This window comes from Electrophorus electricus, chromosome 3 (assembly GCF_041902795.1).
Source record: "Electrophorus electricus isolate QZ-2024a chromosome 3, ASM4190279v1, whole genome shotgun sequence".
Taxonomy (NCBI): Eukaryota; Metazoa; Chordata; class Actinopteri; order Gymnotiformes; family Gymnotidae; genus Electrophorus; species Electrophorus electricus.
In genome coordinates, this window is record NC_137499.1 from 36,662,469 (window position 1) to 36,681,873 (window position 19,405).

Sequence of the window (19,405 nt, forward strand, 5' to 3'; positions counted from 1 at the left end):
TAAGACAGTGCTTTTAAAAATTAGAGGATGCTTTTTGAAAACGTTTACGGGCAAAATCGGGATCGAAGCGGGGGACGAGGGGCAGTCGGGGTCATTTAAGATCCTAATTACGGGAACGTGTTCTGCGTCATAATATTTGTAATTCTCCAAAATCAAAGTCCCATATGCTCTGACATTCACTGAATATTTCTTACTCAGTGAACGGAAGAAGTTATTTGAACTACATAATCATAATGACTTACTGTTGTTATGATTGGTACTTTATTGATCAAATGCCTTCACTAATTATATTTAATGTAATGATCATATGATCACTAGTCATATTTAATTTAATCATATTTTGTGCAGGTCTAATGGTCTGTCGGAGTAAAAAAATCATGTCTGACTCTAATCTCTATTAGGACGTTTGTCACACTATAAATTATAAAGTGCAACCTTGTCTATGAGAGTTCCGCTTCGAAATTAGTCAGCGCCCTCTTTAGACAACGGGACCTAAGAAGGATAATTATCTATTACTAAATTAGATAAAATGTAACAAGTAGTCTATATGTAAATTATAGATCCGAGTAAGTCGAACCTTGAGCATCAAGAACAAAAAGCAAATCAGTAAATATGAACTCAAACATCGATCACTCGTTTGCAGTTTTCTGTTGTTCTGTTTTATAATGTTAGAAACTAAACTTACCGTGCTGTTTGACAGAACACCCTGTTCTTTGTATCCTTGCAGAATGACTAGGGATAAAAATGCAGTGATCAAAATTAGAAACGACAAGAAGTTAATTACTTTGTAATGTGTGAAGGTCTTATGATAAATATGTCCTCCAATACCACAGGCTAAAAACTACTTGATACATGACATCTTGTATACTATCTATAATGCTTATATAATGACTTGTGCACTCATAAACTTTAGATAGTTTGGGCTGGAAGTCACTACTACCATATTAGTTACAAGTAGTTAATTGTACAATAATAAACCGGATTAATTTCTGTGGAACGCCCATTATGAACAAGCGCTTAATTTTATAATAAGCAGTAGAGGGCGCCCTTGCTATGTACAGTATGTTTTCACACAAGGAATCGTGTCTGAACTTGCTCATCATTGCTAATCACTTTCTCACATCGCTTCTGCAGCTATCTATCTATCTATCTATCTATCTATCTATCTATCTATCTATCTATCTATCTATCTATCTATCTATCTATCTATCTATCTATCTATCTATCTATCTATCTATCTATCTATCTATCTATCTATCTACTCAAGAGTTAAGAGAGAATAAGGATTATAGAATCCTAAAAATTGCAGCCCCTACAAACACTAAGACATATGTAATCTAATCTAAAATCCATCTGTCTGAAGCTTGGAGATAGTCCTAGGATGACAGTCAAATGACGCTGAGGAGTTAGTCATGGGTGACACATGGGTCCACACCAAAAGACCACAGAGATTTATTTCCAGGAAAAAAAAAAAAGTATGTGATGAGAAAGATGAGTGCAGTGTACGTGAGTCTTCACAAATATCCGAGTTTACAGATCATACTATTTCATATTATCCGGAGCCGCTGAGTCTCTATAATTGCAACAGCATGAAACACCTTCAGATTTTTCTAAGCGTGCTTCACTCTGCAGGGCCAAGGTAATATAACGTAATGGAGTTCGTAGTTTAGGGTCCGCCCTCTGGATCCGCCGGAGCCATTGAACATCGCAGTGTCCGCCAGGCCCGCGGCGGGGGTAGCGCACGCTCCTGGATTCATCACGGGTCGGAGAGGAGCGAGGCGCTGTAAATGTTAGGCGCACGCAGCTATGGCAGCGCCAACCGCCTTTTATACCCGCCAGTCTCCAGGACCCCTGGGAAAGCCGCCGTACGTCGGGATTTAAGAACAAAATGTATCTTTCTTTTCCGTCGTTTGTTACGATAGGTTCCGATTTATAGCGTTTGCATGTTCGTGTTTTCGTAAGCTTCGCAAACGCACGGGTGTTTTTGTTGAGGCGTCCAAATGAATTTCCAGAATACACGAAATACATTATTTTCTCAGCACACATGAAGCTTCGACAATTTTTACTGATGCAGGCTACTGATCGCAATTTCGTGGCAGAGAACCTGCATTTTTCTTGCGTGAGTTTCAAATACTAATAAGATAAATTGTTGTTCACATCACGCCGTGCACCAGCCCCCAGGAATTCGAGCATCCTTCCGCCGCACGGCCGTGTAAGTGTCCCTCACGCCATAGGGAGGATCCGCAGAAACCCCGCACAGAGGATGCTTCGGGTGTAAACTGAAGAACGATGGGGAAAGATCAGGAATTGCTTCAGGCGGTGAAGACCGAGGACCTAATAACGGTGCAGAAACTCCTGCAGAGGCCCAAACCCGGCAAAGCAAGTAGGTGATATTGAAATCTTTATCTTTATTATTGCATGCTGCTGTGGACCGTTCGGTGGCGTGAGGGACGAAGTGGTAGTCCGTATTTCTAAGAACGACGTGATCAGCTGATCCACCAGGGTACACGCTACTCCAGGATTACACGCGCAGCCTGGAAAACCGTGACATTGGAGAACTCTCCATCCCGCTCCCAATCCCAATCCTAATCATCAGGTTTCGCTGCGTATTGTGCGGTTACACGAGTTCGCGGCGTCACAGACCTCAGGAAACCGTGGTGCGATAAGCCGTACACTTCTTTTCAGATGAACTAAAACGTTATGAGTCAGGAAAAACAGGACACCGAAGGCGTTACGCGGAGTATCGATGTACGCGCTGTGCAGGAGTAGGGAACGTCAGTCTCGGTTTGGGAGCAGGCGTTTTAACCGTTAGAGGACTTTTTGGGAACAATATTACACGTTTTTGAACTGGCGTCTATATGTTGACGACTCATGAATGTTGTTCAGTGTGACGAGAGTATGTGTTGGGGCAAAAAGTAACCTATTTCTTTTTTTTTAAATTATTTTTACGATGCACAGCCAAATGTATGGTGTTGAATTAACACATCCAGTGTTTTTCTAAGTCCTGCTGGATACAGATGAACACTGAGAGTTAAAATCTCACCGTACGTGGCTTTCGAAAAGGATTCCTTTCCACAGTCACGGTGAATTCGTTTATAGATGCGAGATGTTAAAAAAAAATTACCTACTCCTCTAAGCGTTTCTTCTTACCACAAAATTAGAAATTTACGTTTTAAGGACATACATTAGGATGGTAATGACAGTACGCTTGCTATTGGAAGCTGTGAGAATGTGTAATCAGAATTTGCTTTGGTGTGGTATGAAGGGATTTGGAACCTAAATCATTGTCGTTAGGCTTTTACAGCTGTTTGTATCAAACCTACTTATAGCAAAGCTTCGTAAATGTGTTACTATCATTATCACAGGTACGTTAAATTTCTTCACGTGGCAAATGGTCTTAAAATAATCTTGAATGAAAAAGAGAAGGGAAAAATTCTGCTGGTGACTGAAGGCAGAAGGAACTCCAGTTCTTCAGTGAGCTTATATGAGGGACTTCAGGTGGTAGGAGTGAAGAGATTTATTTGTTTGTGTTAAATCAAACTGGATTTATATTGTAGTGGTGAAGGATTTAGCCAAGACATCACCTATCAACCTGCTGTCCTTTGTCACCATCTACACTGAACTTCTCCATACCTCTCCAACTCCTGCAAACCGTATGTTCCTCGTCAGCTGTCCCAGATATTCTCATCTGCTTCAGCTTCGTCCTTCAAAGGAATTAACTTTATAACTGATTAAGAGCTTCTCTTCAGCTTCTCTCTTCAGACGTTAGAATTTTTGGTCTTTTATGTAGATGTGATTTAGAGAGACTGGCTGTGCCCTGCACATGAGTGCAGCCAGCAGTGTTTTTGAATTTTGGTCACTAACACACCACTGATTGGTGTAGTTAAATGGCTTTTTAGGACGTTTCACACATTTCAAACAGTGACCTGATACATTCTCCCGTGAAGAAATGAGAGTAATTTGTCATATCCCCCAATCCAGTTTATTGCTGCTGAAGTCTAATTCATACCTGGAGTGTGGAAAGAAAGAGTGAGGCTTTGAAGCTTTGTTAGTGATGGTGCTGAAGTGATTTGGTGTCATGTAATTAATGTAGTCTATGTAATGTTTATGTAATAGTTTACGTTTTGCATTTACAATCTTTTATTAATCCAACAATTTTACCGGATTACGTTATATTTAGCACTGGTTTACTGGATCTTTTTATCGCCCGTGTTTTCTTCACACCTGGATAAGAGCCGGTGTCCTTTTTTACTTTCACTTTGTCAGACGTGCTACTGTCAGACTTTGATGTCTGTGAGCACTGTGTGTTAGGATGTCAGCGGGATATCATATTCCGCACCTGGGAGACTCTCTCACTGTCTTCTCTCTCTCCAGCCCAGTTTCTTCTCCTCTCCTTCCATCTCTTTCCCCCCCCCCACAATTTTTCTCCCAACTTTGCATATTAAGCCAAGTCCCACCCACTGACTTGTTCTCCCCTCTCATACGACAGCTTCCAACCATGGAGGGTGCGACAAGCATGTGCTTCCTCTGAGACATGTGGCACCAGGGACCACAACTTTCTCGAGCAGCTGCCCATGGCACAACACAGGGCAGCTGAAGGCACTTGAAGGACGGCGCTAACTGTCCTCATCAGCAAGAAAAATCATACGGATGTCCATGACTGGCTAGTATCACAGTGATTGACAGGGGACAGTGAATAATCCCTCCCACCATGAGAGCATTGCCAATTTTGCTCCCTTGGACTGCCATTCATGGATGTCTGTGGCATTATCAGAGGCCAAACCATCAAACCCACAATGATAGGGTGAAGGCTTTACTGTTGTACCACTTGAGAGCCTCCCCTCTCCTCCCCTCCCCTCCTCTCCTCTCCTCTCCATCCACACCACTGCACATGCACACATCGAGAGACACCCCAGCCGACAGTGCTGTTCAGTCAGAGTGCCAGAGAGCCAATCATGGCAGCTTTAGTTCTTAACATTAAGGCTCGGGGCTTTCATGTGAGGCCTACTTATTAGCCCATATGTTGTTCCAGAAATTGGTCTGGCACAGCGTAATCCACTAAGAGAGTTATTTCAGTTCTGCAGGACTGGCGGTTGCTCCTTTCCTCCATGACGTCTTTGTTGACAGTGCTAATAGATTGCTGCAGTTGTGTAAGCACACACGTGTATTCCATTTTTGCAAAGACTTTCCATCCAGCAGAGAGAGGCATAGTCCCCTGAGAGGATGCAGCACAGGCTGCCGGTAGTCTTCTGTTTCATATTAGTTTACTTCAGTTTATGTAAGATCCAGTCAGGCAGATAGCCAAGCTACAGCATGCAGGACCCATTTGAAATGAAATCTCTATTGCATTTCACTTCACATTGTTGTTTTGTTATATGTTGTGGTTTTTAATGTTGTGTAAGGCTGTGGTCCCTCTACAAGTTGAAAGGGGACAGGAGCTGAATGGAGTGTTTTGTCTGTGACCCAGAACAGTGAAGGTGGTTTGCAGGGCTGCCACTTGCTCTAAGCATTTAACTAGCACTCTGGTGTACTACCATACCAACAGACTGCGGTAATGACAAAACAATCATTTTCACTTTTTTTCTTGTTTATCCTTTGATTTAATGTAATTGGTTTACTTCCATCTACATCTGCCCACAGACATTGCTTTGTCTGCACTCATCAGACAACTAATGGCACATATTCCCGTTCTGGATAAAACCAAAGAATTTCAAAAGAAATAGTCATTCTTGTCGTGACCACTATCTAGTGAATGGGATGCCAGTGCGTGTCCCCCTTTCTGCTGTTGACTGATCATCCTGGTCCTTTTGGGTGATGGAGTTTTGGTGTATACCTTAAGGGCAGTCTGGGGGGGGCACATGGATACAGCAGCTGGCGTGTGTCTCTTTGCAGTTCACTACATAGTTGTAGGGACTGACGGGTGCGGTCCGGCTGCTAATAACCCATCATCTCATTACTGAATTTTAGGACTTTTATTGGGTGAGTCCATTGTCGGGCAGCGTACGTTCTTGGATGATCTTTCATACGGATTCTTGAGTTTGATGGGCAAGGACTCGCGGACTCGCAGGTGTTAGTGGTGATGAGCTCACGGCAACGGTGTGCTGAGGAAACGCAATTCCAGAAGCAGATCAAGCTCCTCTTCCCACTCTCTTCCAGGCAGCATTCAGGCACTGGCACAACTCCCTGTGCCTAATCCAGGGATTCATTTCTCCCAATAGCATGAGTGAAGATTGAATTACAGTGCAGATGGCTGGCAGAGAGTGCAGAAAGAGAGCGAGAGAGAGGGAGAAAGGGTAAAGAGAGAGAGAGAGAGAGAGAGAGAGGAAGAGAGGTGCAGATGAGGAGTGAGGATACAATGTTGAAAGGCCTTAAATCAATTCTTTTGTATCAGAGGCACTACTTCATCTGGCCGGATGCTTGCCCACCACTGGGAGAGCAGAGTGGTGTACAGTAACACAGGAGGCTGGCGGGATGCAGACAGATGGTGGTCTTAGCTCGCCCGGCCCCAGACCAGAGCTGCCTTTAAAAATACTTTGTGCAAAATAATATGGAAATGTGTTAAGCGCCATGCCTAAGCATGAGAAAAGCAAAAGGATGTGTTTGGAGAGCTTATGTAAACGTCGCCCGCTTCAGGTCCTTCCGGCTTGCTCACGCCTCTAACAGTGTGAGATTGTACGGCCACAGAAACGCAACCCTACCCCATCCAGGTGCGCTGTGGGATGGGAGGTGTGTGGACCTAGAATGACACCTACCGCAGTGCTAGCTGGAGGAATCAACACGGTAATGAAATGAAACAACACTTAAAGCAGTTAGTTGGAAGCATGTTTTGAAAGGTACGATTGCACTGTTAACAGATGTTTACATCCAAAGATCAAACACCTCAGGAAGGTTTTTGCCAAAATAAAAAAAATGTATTTAAATAAAGTCAAATGCAGTTAATTTAAATAGAAAACTAATTATATAACAAAACATTAAAAATGAATTAAAAGAGGAAAATGACATTAAAAGAAAGATGAATGATTAAAATAAGAATAATTAAAATAAATAATAAATGAGATGAATAAAAACAGTAGTACAAAACTGTTCCCAAAAGCTACAAACGGTGTCTTGGGCCTAACTGAGACCTAGAGGGCACAGACAGGTGTTTAGTCTGAGGTATAACAAATCACACAGAAAATAAAACTCTTTGGATGGAACATCAAACAACAACGACAGTGGATCAATCAGAATCAGAATCAGAACCAGAATAAGGCTTTATTGGCCAAGTATACTCACGCTTGCGAGGAACTTTTTCTTGGTTACTGTAGCTCGTCCCGCACAGTTGCTGGTACATAGTACAACAAAAGATATTTCCACCACACTCACAGCACACGCATACACTCTCACACATACACACACACACACACACACACACACACACACACACACATACTTGTGAACTTGTGCATCAATTGTTAAGTGAGCTGAGTGCAGCGGTTGGGAGATGCAGTTGTAGAATGATGAAGTAAAATAAATAGAGTGGCAGGTAAAAGTTTGAGGTGAAAAGTTTAGGGGTGTGATTATGTGCATTGTGGTATTCAACTGTTCCTGAGTTTGATGGCATATGAAAAAAAGCTTCTCTGTAAAGCTTTCTGGACATTATTCTTCCAGCTCACCATTCCCCAGCACATGGGTCTCTGTGTTGCTGTGCTTGGTTATAATGAATGCTGAGGACAGGCTGCATATGCAGAGCCACTACTCTGACCTGGAATAGGCAGCTCAGTGGTATGCTCCTCCAGGCCAGGATGGGACAGGCTGGAGGAGCTTTAGCAGGAGGAGCCTATAGGGATCTAGAATAGATCCCTGGAAAAACAGGTTCAGCATCAGCCTGGAGGTTCAGCTCCAAGTGCACCCACCCCACAGTCCCTCACCCTGACAGGTTTGCTCCTCCTCCTCCTCCCTCCTCCCTCCCTCTGTCTGACTTACTCCTTTTTTCTCCTTTCCCTCCAGGCTGGACTGCTGTGATTGTGGAGATTTAGAGTGGAATAAGTTAACTGAGAGAATGAGAGCCTGCAGGGCTGCAGTACTCGTCTGATGAATGGATCTCACCTCACTAAAGTGATGATCCTGCTAAAATGTGTGAGAGAGTGTAGGAGGAAGGGAAGAGTATATGTGTGTGTGTGTGTGTGTGTGTGTGTGTGCGTGTCTAATTGTGGATGTGCTCCTCCATCCTATCCTTCATTCTCCCTCTTCCATGTTGCCATTAAGATCTCCAACAACCAAGCTAAATTCAAAACCCTGTTGCATGTGGGATTAAAATGCTCCCTTTGACACCCCCCCCCCACACACACACAACTATGCTGGTTTGCTGAGTGACACTTTCAGAGGAGAGAGAGAAGTGACTAACGCGTTGAAATGCAGGTAGCCGGGGAGTCAGCAGTCAAACACAAATCACTCTAACAAATGCCGTTAATTCCCAGCAGTTGTGCCCTCGACTGAGAGCCACGGCGTGTAGCAGCTCACAGAGTTGTTATGTAAGGTGGTACAGTAAAGGTCCGGGGTGGGCTGGACAGAGAGTGACCACATAGCACACACTGCTTCCTGTGTTATGCTTCCTTTCTGAGAATACAACCTGTGCTCAGCTACACCAAGAGAGCACTGACTAATGAATAGCCTGCCCCCTCCCTACTGAAACTGATAGGAAATGAGAAATGAGTAATATTAACCTTTCACCTTACACCTAGTCATGCTTTAATGTCCTGTCTGGGGTTTTCCTTCTTGAAGTCATGAAGAGGCCATTTATAGTATCCCAATGACAGACATTTTCATGTTCTACACACATCGAGACAGTGTTTATTTACCAACAAACATCACTACAATCCTTTACAAAGACAGCAGTTGTATAGTCATCCTCAGTTACGACTCAGTAATTATTTTTTCCTGTTTTCACTGCTGATTTTATTCTCTTTGACTGACAAAGTGTGTGAGCTGGGAGTAAAGACAGGGAAGGAACCAAGTTGCAGTTTGGGCACACAGACCACCTTTATACCAAAGGTCTGGACCAACACTTATGGTCACCTGCTGCTTCTCCCTCCCTTTAGCTCCAGTGTGGGCTGCTGTGGGTGTGAAGGAAACACAGGATAACTAGGCAAGCCTAGATTTATCAGCCTAGGGTTTCCAGACATCCGTTCACTGCACTTACTGCCACATTTAACGGCTAAGCATGATGGCTAAATCAACAACTATTAAGTGGTGGACTACAGAGAAAGAAAAACTGGTGGAGTTGTGACAAGGCATGAATGTCGGTATAATGTGTGCTGTAAAACAAACCATAACAGACGCGAAAAAGAAATGAAGTGGGCAAAAATTGGCCGGCATCAGACTAACGTGACTTTAGATATAAAGTCACGTTAGTCTGAGAGAATCTCCCCAGAGTATCAGAACCATTGGTCGGGATGCCCGATTGTGTTCATAATCTGAAGGTGTGTGGCGTTTAATTTAGGGACATCAGGGTAATCAGTGGATGATATCAGTATGTGTGGAGTCTCACGTTTTCACGGGTAGGATTTTTGAGCCAGGTTTTGGCTGGCTAGCTGCATATATTCTCCAGGACGCCTCGTCCATATGTAATCAACATAAGATGTATCCCTAGTATTGCTCACTGCTTGCTAACATTAGGTAGACTGAAGTCTGATCAGCTAGATAACTACCTAGTAGGCCAATCGTAGAGCCCACATACTCATACATTGCAGCTAGCTGAGTTAATCATGTTCAGAATAATTAGCTAGCCAGTATGTAATGTTAGCTACAGACACTTAGTCGCATATCTTTATAGAACTTAGCCAATTCACAGTACTTCAAGCACAGCATCGCTCGCATGTCACTATTACAGAAAATCTACTTCCCTCTGCAGCTGTTGTTAAATTACGCAGATGTGAGCGACTTGGGAACGAACGCCGTAGATACATATGCATCACTCTGCTTGCTGGTTAATGCTAGATACATTGAAATGTGACTAACTGTAAGTTTGATAGCTAAATGTAGAACAAGTAAGGAAGTGGCGTAATGGTCGAGGTAAATATGGACAGTATTTATACACATATAAACACAATCATACTGCAGTACAACCCCGCACACCTTCATTTAACCTGTTATCACATGCTCGCGTGAAGCAACACGATGTTAATTAATCCAGTTCTGCAACAATCACAAAATGAGCCAGAGCTGGACTAGCAGAAGGATCTCACCAAATATATCTGGCATCACTCAGTGCTTCCTAGCTAATGTTGGTTAAATTGAAATGTAGATTCCTAAATAGATTTTTAATATTTGGTGAAAATATATATGACATTAAGGTTTGCTAGCACTGCTAAAAAGTGTAAGAGAGAATATAATAACCAATACATGTAAAGTCGGGATTTTTATAGAACATTTCCATATGGGAGACAGGCAGGCAGACAGACCCTCATCTTTGTGATGCAGCTTGCTATGGAGTGGGACTGCACACAGCTGCAGATCCAGTAGAGTGGCAGATAACACAGCTTGGCTGTAGCTCTGCCTTCCCTGTGCAGAGTGATTACACAGGCAGGCAAGAGACAGGAGGCTGGCTCTGAGTGGATCTGCTGGTGCAGAAAGAGACAGCAACCCAAGCCCCGGGCTTCAGCTCCACAGTTGGGGGAATCGGAGCACTGCCCTGCTCTGACGTCAAGGCGATGTGGCGCTAACAGGGCCTGGAGGAGGGATCGGAGGAACGGGTGGGGTTTCTGGGGGAGCTTTGCATTCCTGCTCTAGGCACATATCTGGGCCTTCATGTGCTATAGTCCTTAAAGTATTTTTAAAACTAGCTGAAACATACACATATCTGTCCATGCCTAGAACACAAGTACGTCATGACATGGGACATGATGGACGACTGGTTTGACCCTCAAACCGCTCCCTCAGCAGAGCAGCAGGAGCAATTGAGGCCACAGGCGGCAGAACACTGCACAGCCTGGACACAGGCCGTGTTTCTGCTATTCAGAGAATGAAGCAGTCTGCAGCAGCACCGGAGGGAAAATGAACAGGATGGATTTTTCCGCGCAGGCCCGAGCTTCCAGCCTCACATTGTGTGTTTTCCGCTCTCTTTCCAGGCACTGTAAGTTCCGTGTTCCGTGTAAAAACAAAGTTGACGACAGAAGTCTACTGTATGTGGCTGTTCACTAGCCCTAAAGAGTTCCTCAGTCTTTCCACATATGGTTTACATGCGGCTTGGCATAAACACTGGCGTTGGGAGGGTGCTGCCAAACCACCGTGATGTTCAGAGGGGTAAGAGCTGGGTGCCCCCACTCTCCTGAATTCTCCACACTGTCAGACCATAGTGGAAATTCCTCGTGCAGTATTTAATACAGTGCTAACAGTTAACTGAAGAGCAGCTGAGAGCACTCACAGGCCATGAGATGGGCTCCAGCCCACGCTTTGGTGTGTGTGTGTAAAGATTCCCCACCGAGACTAAAGGGTTTCATCTTGAGGCTGAGAGATTATAATTCATGACTGGCTATTGGGGATTACGTTTACGTCCATTGGCCCACTGGCTACATGAGATCCTGTGTGTAGATCTGTGAGTTTACAAGTGGCAGAGCCACTGTATAGAGAAATCAGTTCCAACATGTGCCCTCCTCTCCTGTACACAGACACACAGACACACACACACACACACACAGGAGGTAGGTCGGCACGGCAGGCTGTCACTGCCTGCCCTGTTAAGAGTGTCCAGCAGGGCGGCAGCGAGCAGGCAGATGGTGCCACAATGCAGAGATCGCACACTCACACAGTGTTCCTGGCACATATGGGCCACCAGGGGCTGTTTCGGGTGAGGATCGGCTGGGGGGGGTACTCGCATGGTGTGAGGGTCAGGAGAGAGATAAAAGGTGCCCTGCTGTGATCTGTTTGACACTGTGGCCTGCAGCCAGTCCTGAGAAACAATCCAGGCTATTTAGGGCTTCTTGGTGTGGCGTTCCAGAGCTCTAGGACTCCGAAGCCGGACTCCGAGACTCTGGGTCTCTGGTGGGACTCCGGCACTCTGGGGAGGGATCTCTGGGATTCTGGGGCAGGATTCTGTCTGCAGCGTTGACTGCAGTTGCCAGTCAGGGTTCTGAATGCAGAGAGTAAAAGCAGAGAGTCTGACCTGCAGTAAGTGGCTGGCTGTGTCACGTTCTAAGCTGTTTACACCTGCTGCGTGTGGCCGGCAGCGGTGGTTTTATCACGCACCCACCACAAGTGACAGCCTGTTCACACTCACACACACAAACACACAGAGTGAATCATGTTTTCAGAAGAGCAAGGATTACATGTGGGATTGAGTGCCTGCATGGGGCACCTCTGGCCGGCAGCTGTTGTGTCAGACTGGATGAAGCTGTCTGTCTCACACACACATAGTATACAGTTATTAATAAGATTAGTGTTTCTGGTCATCTCCCTCATTTCTAATGGGATAAATGGAAAACACTACATTCTCTAAATGTGAATATGTTCCCCTGCAAACTTGTCACTGCTCCCTCACACACAAATATACACACCCTCGCGGTGCTTATCTGGTTATTGGTGGGACGGTGCCCTCATCCTGAAGACTCTATCTGCGCTCAGTTATAGTGGAGTTCTTATTCTGCCTCTATCCATGTTAACAGGACCCTGCAGCACTTTGAGGTGAGACCGAACTCCGGGCTTTTACTGTATGCAATCCGTCTTCTGCTTTCCTATCACCAACCCCACTAGGTTTTATTTATAGAGGTTGTGTGAGCATTCCTACATTCTCCGCCACTCTAAGTGGCCGTGCTTTAAGAGACGGAGAAGCCATATTGCCAGAATCTGACGTGCTCGGAGAGTAGATCTTGCAGTGGTGTTTTTATTAACAAAGCACAGGGCTAATTTTATCTGTTACATTGACTTTGCTGCAGGTGGATGAACAGGGATTCATGGAGGGCAGTGTAGTGTGTGCGGTGTCCATCGATGGGTGGAGGTGATGGAGGTTTATCAGCGGGGTTTCATTCAGGCCTCCTGATGCAGAATTATGACACTTAATTACATGGATGACTGGCCTTGTTGTGTCCTGCTGACTCGCTGACCACTGAGCACTCTTTACTGCAGTTCATTCTCTCTCTCTCTCTGTCTCTCTCTGTCTCTCTGTCTCTCTCTCTCTGTCTAAGCTCTAATTTAAATCTGCCTGGAACATTGAGTTTAATGTTCCTAACTAATAGTGGGTTCCTGTACTATCCTTGCATAGGTCTAGAAGGTTCTCATCTATTCCTACTGGTTCATTTGGCCTGTCAGTTCTTTTTCTGGAACCTTCTATTGTTTCAGAAAGAATGTTGGTGTCTGTAGAGAATGTTGATGTTGGCTGAAGAACATCGGTGGGGGATGTTGGTGTTTGGTGGAGAATATTGGTGTTTGTGGAGAACATGGTTGGGGAATGTTAGTGTTTGCTGGAGAACGTTGGTGGGGAATGTTGATGTTTGCTGGAGAACGTTGATGTTAGTCAGAGGATGCTGGTTTTAGCTGAAGGTTAATTTTTGGAGAACTTTGGTATTAGTTAGGCTCAGAATGCTGAGTGCTTCAGTACTCTAGTACTCCAGGCACAGGTACTGTCTGAATTTTGTGCTCTGGCTAGTTATGTGGGAATGCAGTGGCTACCAGGAGCAGGGTTGCGCTGTTCACACTGGCTCTCCGACTTCCTGCCGGAGCAGATTAAACTCTGGATATGGGTCAAACGCATATGTCCACGCAGGGCCACAGTCTATCAGGGAGTAATTTCCTATGACATGAAATCTCCACACACTGTTTGCAGGGTCTGTTTGCAGGCTTTCATTTCATAACTCACGCAGGCCGGATTGGTTTGCTGCCTGCTGACAAAAAAGAGCAAGTAAGACATGAGGTGTAAAACATCCATAAGAAGTTTGTTCAGCATTTCAGGTGTCAGCATTTCAGAATGTCAAAAAGAAAGGGGACGCGAGAGGGATTTTCTGCATGTACAAAACCTAGAAAGAAAGAACTTAAAAAGAATTTGAATGTAAGGATCAGGGTTCTTGTGCGTGTGTGTGTGTGTTGAGAGTTTAGTTGTAACAATATGAGACATCAACAGCACTTCCTCCAGGAGTAGGTTTGGGTGTGAGGTCAAGCACGGCCCTGTTGCCTGTGCGTGATTGTAATTCCAGTAGCTTCTGTGTGTTAATGTGTGTGTTTGGGGGGGTGTCTGTGTGTATGTGCAGTGAGGAAGGGGCTCCAGTGGCACACAGTGAGAGACACAGATCAAACATCTGTTTGTTTTCTCTTATTACTCCTCTGCACTGTAGACTTAAACACAGCTGCATCCCAGCATGCATCACACACGCACACCCACACACGTACATGTTTGTTTTTATACCTTAGGCTGTGGGGTCACAGCTCTGGTACATGTGGCACTGGTAGCTCAATGGTTAAGGTTATCGATTTGTAAAGGTAAGGTTGCTGGTTCTCTTCCTGCTACAAGCTGCCCCCGTAGGCAAGGCCCTTAACCCACAGTTGTACTTGGTCATAATTGTAAGTTGCTTAGGATAAGAGTGTCCTGTTGATGTCATTTGCTTTATATATATTAAACTATGTTGAATTCTTAATCTAACGCTACCCTTAACCTCAGTAACTTAATAGAATTGTATTTTCCTTTGTTTGTTTTTTTAAATGAAAGCTAGCTTTACATATTTAGGCCCATTTTACTGTTTTACTGTCTCACACACTCTAGCCACACACACTCCAGCGGCACAGGCCTTCTGTAACTTAGACGTGTAAAGTGATGGAGCATCAAATCAGGGTGTGACTACAGTTACCTGAACTAGAGGAGTGAAGAGTCAGGATATTACCCACAACTCCAAGGTCATGACTGGCCAATAACCAGAGGAGACAGAGGTGACATGCTGACTGACCTTGGGTTGATTTTACACTAGATCAATGCTCAACTCTAACTTTAGCTTATATTGTACTTATGCTGAAATTCCTCAGTGACCTGAAAACTACACCAGGCGTCTCTATCACCAGGTGACGGATGGCTAATGTCATTGGTATGTGGACAAATGCAGATTATTACTTATTCATAAAACACAGTGTTTAATTAAAGCATGGCTTATTATTTATACAACTTGATGACAAATTACACGGCTATATTATTTTTTGCCTCAGAACCTCAGGCTTTCTCTCTCTCTCTCTGTCTGTCTCTCTCTCTCTCTCTCTCTCTCTCTCTCTCTCTCTCTCTCTCTCACACACACACACACACACACACACACACACACACACACACACACACACACACTGAGGACTTAAGTAGTGGTTTTAATTAGGTGTATGTTAGTGATGGTGGAAAAGTGTAATTGGCTGGTGGATAATTCATCTGCTCTATCAGCATTGTGCTCTCCAATGTCTGAGAGAGAGAGAGAGAGAGAGAGAGAGAGAGAGAGAGAGAGAGAGAGAGAGAGAGGGAGCGAGAGGGTAAGAGAGAGAGGGAGAGAGATAGAGTGAGAGAGAGAGAGAGAGAGAGAGAGAGAGAGGGAGCGAGAGGGTAAGAGAGAGAGGGAGAGAGATAGAGAGAGAGAGAGAGAGAGAGAGAGAGAGAGAGAGAGCGAGAGGGTAAGAGAGAGAGGGAGAGAGATAGAGTGAGAGAGAGAGGCAGTGAGGAAACAGATTTACTGTGTTCTCTCTGCTGCCCAAACTCAGACACTAATGGAAACTAACAGAAATCACATAAGCTGTTGGTTAGAATCTCATAATGCTAACTGCGCATGTGGCAAAGTGACCTGCTGGTGTGATGTGAGGATACGGCAGTATGTAGTGCAGGGCAGTGTGCCTGTACACCTGAGTGCACAAGGGGAAAGACAGAAAGAATTGCAATGAAAATGGGTCTCTGCGAAAGGACTTTTCAAGTGCTGAACATCACCCTCATTCAGTGTGGAAGTGATACTCTGGCAGCACTATCCTGCAAGCACACCCCTGGTGGTGACTGAGGGCTGATCTGGAGTCAGTCACAGTCACTTTACACACGGCTCCTCGATAACACAATATGCAAGGCACCTCTCTTCCATGATCCCTCCCACTGGGTCTCTGCTCAGTCTTTTCTGTTGTAGAGTTGCAGTGCTGTAGTTAGTTATGGTTTGTGAAGTTACTAGACAGAAAGGCTAAACCATTAAGTTCATTACTTTCATTTTGCCTTGCTCAGCTCTTCTGAGCTCCAGAGTTATTTACTGGAAACCCATTTGGCTTCGGATAGAAAATGACCACTTTTGAACATATGGCCACAATTACATTTTGGGTCGCTCATACAGCAGCCAATCACAGAAGACTACGGCTACACTGTCTGATAGCAAAACTGCTGGAGAGAGATTGTATTTGTGTATTTGTGTGTGTGTGTGTGTGTGTGTGTGTGTGTGTGTGTGTGTGTGTGTGTGTGTGTGTGCATGAGAGAGAGAGAGAGAGAAACAGAGCCTGTGAAGTACTCTAGGCTGTTACTAGCAGTTTCAGGGGAGATGAAATCTGTATGTTGTTTACAAACTAAACTCTCTGTAGTTAAAGAGGCTCCTCTCCTCTCCTCCCACTCCTCCCCTCTCCTTTCCTCTCTTCTCTTCTCCTCTCCTCTGCTCTCCTCTCCTCTCCTCTCCTCTCTCCCCTCTCCTCTCCTCTCCTCTCCTCTCTCCTCCTCTCCTCTCCTCTCTCCTCCTCTCCTCTCTCCTCCTCTCCTCTCCTCTCTCCTCTCCTCTCTCCCCTCTCCCCTCTCCTCTCCCCCCTCTCCTCTCCTCTCCTCTCCTCTCTCCTCCTCTCCTCTCCTCTCTCCTCTCCTCTCCTCTCTCCCCTCTCCCCTCTCCTCTCTCCCCTCTCCTCTCCTCTCCTCTCCCTCTCCTCTCTTCTCCTCTCCTCTCCTCTCCTCTCCTCTCCTCTCCTCTCCTCTCCTCTCCTCTCCTCTCCTCTCTCCTCCTCTCCTCTCCTCTCTCCCCTCTCCTCTCCTCTCCTCTCTCCCCTCTCCTCTCCTCTCCTTTCCTCTCCTCTCCTCTCCTCTCTCCTCCTCTCCTCTCCTCTCTCCTCCTCTCTCCCCTCTCCTCTCCCCTCCCCTCTCCTCTCCTCCGCTCCTCTCCTCCCCTCTCCTGTCAGTCTGTGGACCCTGGCACTCTTCCTCTGTTTGTTTTTCTTCCCTTCCTCTTCCTGCCTCTTTGGGTCCTGCCCCCGTCAGTGCTTTGGGAGTAATCACCATGGTGATAATTGTGGTGGGTGCTTGTGACTTAGGGTGGTTTGTTTAGAGTGAATGTTTAGGCAGGCGGTTCATGTTATAGCACTGCTTAAAGCCGGCGAGGAGTGCACTATGGTGGACACTTGGTGGGGAGCCCTGCCTCCTGTGCTCTAACCCAATGACAATGCTAACAACAGATAAAAGGCAGCATATAATGCAGTAGGTACTTGTAGCGTTTGTAGAAATTTAAATGATACTGATCACTAGTTTATTTTTTCTACATAGTCAGGATAAGTTTGACCTGACAATGAACACACAGAGACATTTTAGCTAAAGCCTTCTGCTCTACTCTGATAACTTAGAAAACCTCTTCAAGCAGGAATTTATCAGTATATCAGCACCCCACTCCAGTGTGTGTGTGTGTGTGTGTGTCTGTGTGTGTGTGTCTGTGTGTGTGTGTGTGTGTGTGTGTGTGTGTGTGTGTGTGTGTGTGTGTGTGCAGGTATAGTGATAGGGGACATATGGGGGAGAGCAGAGTGTTGACTCCATGGTTTGGATACAGCTGGTATGCTGTGATGAAACTGTACATCTGCCAGACGAATGCTACTATAACACACAGAGGAATGTAAGGACAATACACAGTCACCCACCCCCATGCACACACACGTACGGAGAGAGAAAGCGGAATGCTAGCACTCAGCACAGAATGGCACAGAATAGAATGAATAATATAGAAAAGAAGGGAATAGAATATGAAACTTCCTTTACTTCATAGTGTGGTTTCTGTGTCACTGGCAGTTTGTGCAGCTGGTGACGGTGTGTTGGTGGGTCCTGCTACTGTTCTGCAGAGCCCAGACACTCCATAACCAAACACTGCACAATCCAAACACTCCACAGCCCAGACACTCCACACTGTAAACACTCCACAGCACAGACACTCCATAGCCAGACACTCCACACCATAAACACTCTACAGCCCAAACATTCCACACTCCAAACACTCCATACCATAAATACTCCACAATCCAAACACTCCACAGCCTAAACATTATACAGCGTAAAACAATCTACAGCATGAACATTCCACAGCCCAAACACTCAGCATTCAGGCAGACTAACAGCGCTAAGGGCTGTCCCTTAAAGCCACTGACAGTCAGCTCCTCTACCGATGGGATTTTCTTCTCTCTGTCCCAAGGTTTTACTATACAGATGGCAGAGCAGTGGGCCCTGGTCCTCCCTGAGCACCCACACAAGCCCCACGCTGCACTGCAGCCAGGAGAGGAATCAAGTGCTGGTATAATTGGGTCAGTGATCTGAGGAAAGTGTCATTTAGAAGGGAAATCGGATTATTTTGAGGAATCCAGATCAGCATGCTCAGAGACTTGTCCACACCTTCACTGTAGCATTTCAGAGCTGTAGGAGTGGTGGCGTGTTGGATGGATCTGCTCTTAGCAGAGGTGTTTGTGAGCTAGCATATGCTAATGTCCCCACAGTGTGTACAGTCTGGAACACACAGCCTCTAGGCATTAGTGATGTAGTGATAGCTGAGACAGTGAGAAGGAGGTGATTATGTGTGTTTGTGTAGGGAATATTTTTGTGTGTATGTTCATAAATGTGTCATGCCTTGTGTATTCAGTAGTAGAGAGTGCTGTGCTGCAGTACAGGTGTGTGTGTGTGTGTGTGTGTGTGTGTGTGTGTTCTTCTATATCACACTGTACAGGAGCAGGAAGGAGTATAAAACACACCCTTTCCCTTCTGAGTGTGTGAGTGTGTGTATGTGTTGGCAGGGGGATGTTGTGTGTTCTTCTATGTCACTCTGTACAAGAGCAGGATGAAGTATATAACACACCCATTCCCTTCTGCTTCTCTGTGTGTGTGTGTGTGTGTGTGTGTGTGCAAGTTGCACTGAGTCTCTCAACAGCCCTGTTATTGTTATTGTAATGAGCAGTAAAAACCAACAAAAAGGACAGTCTGACAGGGTGGAGTGTGCAGAATGGTGGAGTGTCTGACTGTAGTGATTAGAGTACCTAAGAGCTCAATTTACATGAACAAACAGTAAGAGAGTTACAGTTCAGAGAAACACAAAGCTATAACTGTAACTTGTAGCAGCTAAACTGAAAAAAATTTTCCAACCAAAATATGTTGTTTAATTAAAAGCACTTTTTTAACTGAAGATCATTTACTAAAGACTCTGTGTGAGAAGACAGTACG

The 19,405-nt window shown here is 45.1% G+C and overlaps 1 protein-coding gene across 8 annotated transcripts in view; it reads left to right on the plus strand.

Moving 5' to 3' along the window:
• Window positions 1-1,442: 1,442 nt before the first annotated feature.
• The window catches only part of caskin1 (CASK interacting protein 1), a 91,491-nt gene continuing 73,528 nt past the window's right edge, over window positions 1,443-19,405 (plus strand). For 4 of the 8 annotated variants that reach the window (XM_035530957.2, XM_081711356.1, XM_035530959.2 and 1 more), the window contains exon 1: window positions 1,445-2,383. In XM_035530957.2, the coding sequence (XP_035386850.2) occupies window positions 2,290-2,383 (94 nt within the window). In that variant the 5' untranslated portion in view covers window positions 1,445-2,289. Of the gene's footprint in view, window positions 2,384-19,405 lie in introns of all 8 variants that reach the window. The other 4 variants (XM_081711355.1, XM_035530953.2, XR_014122853.1 and 1 more) reach the window with 4 other exon arrangements.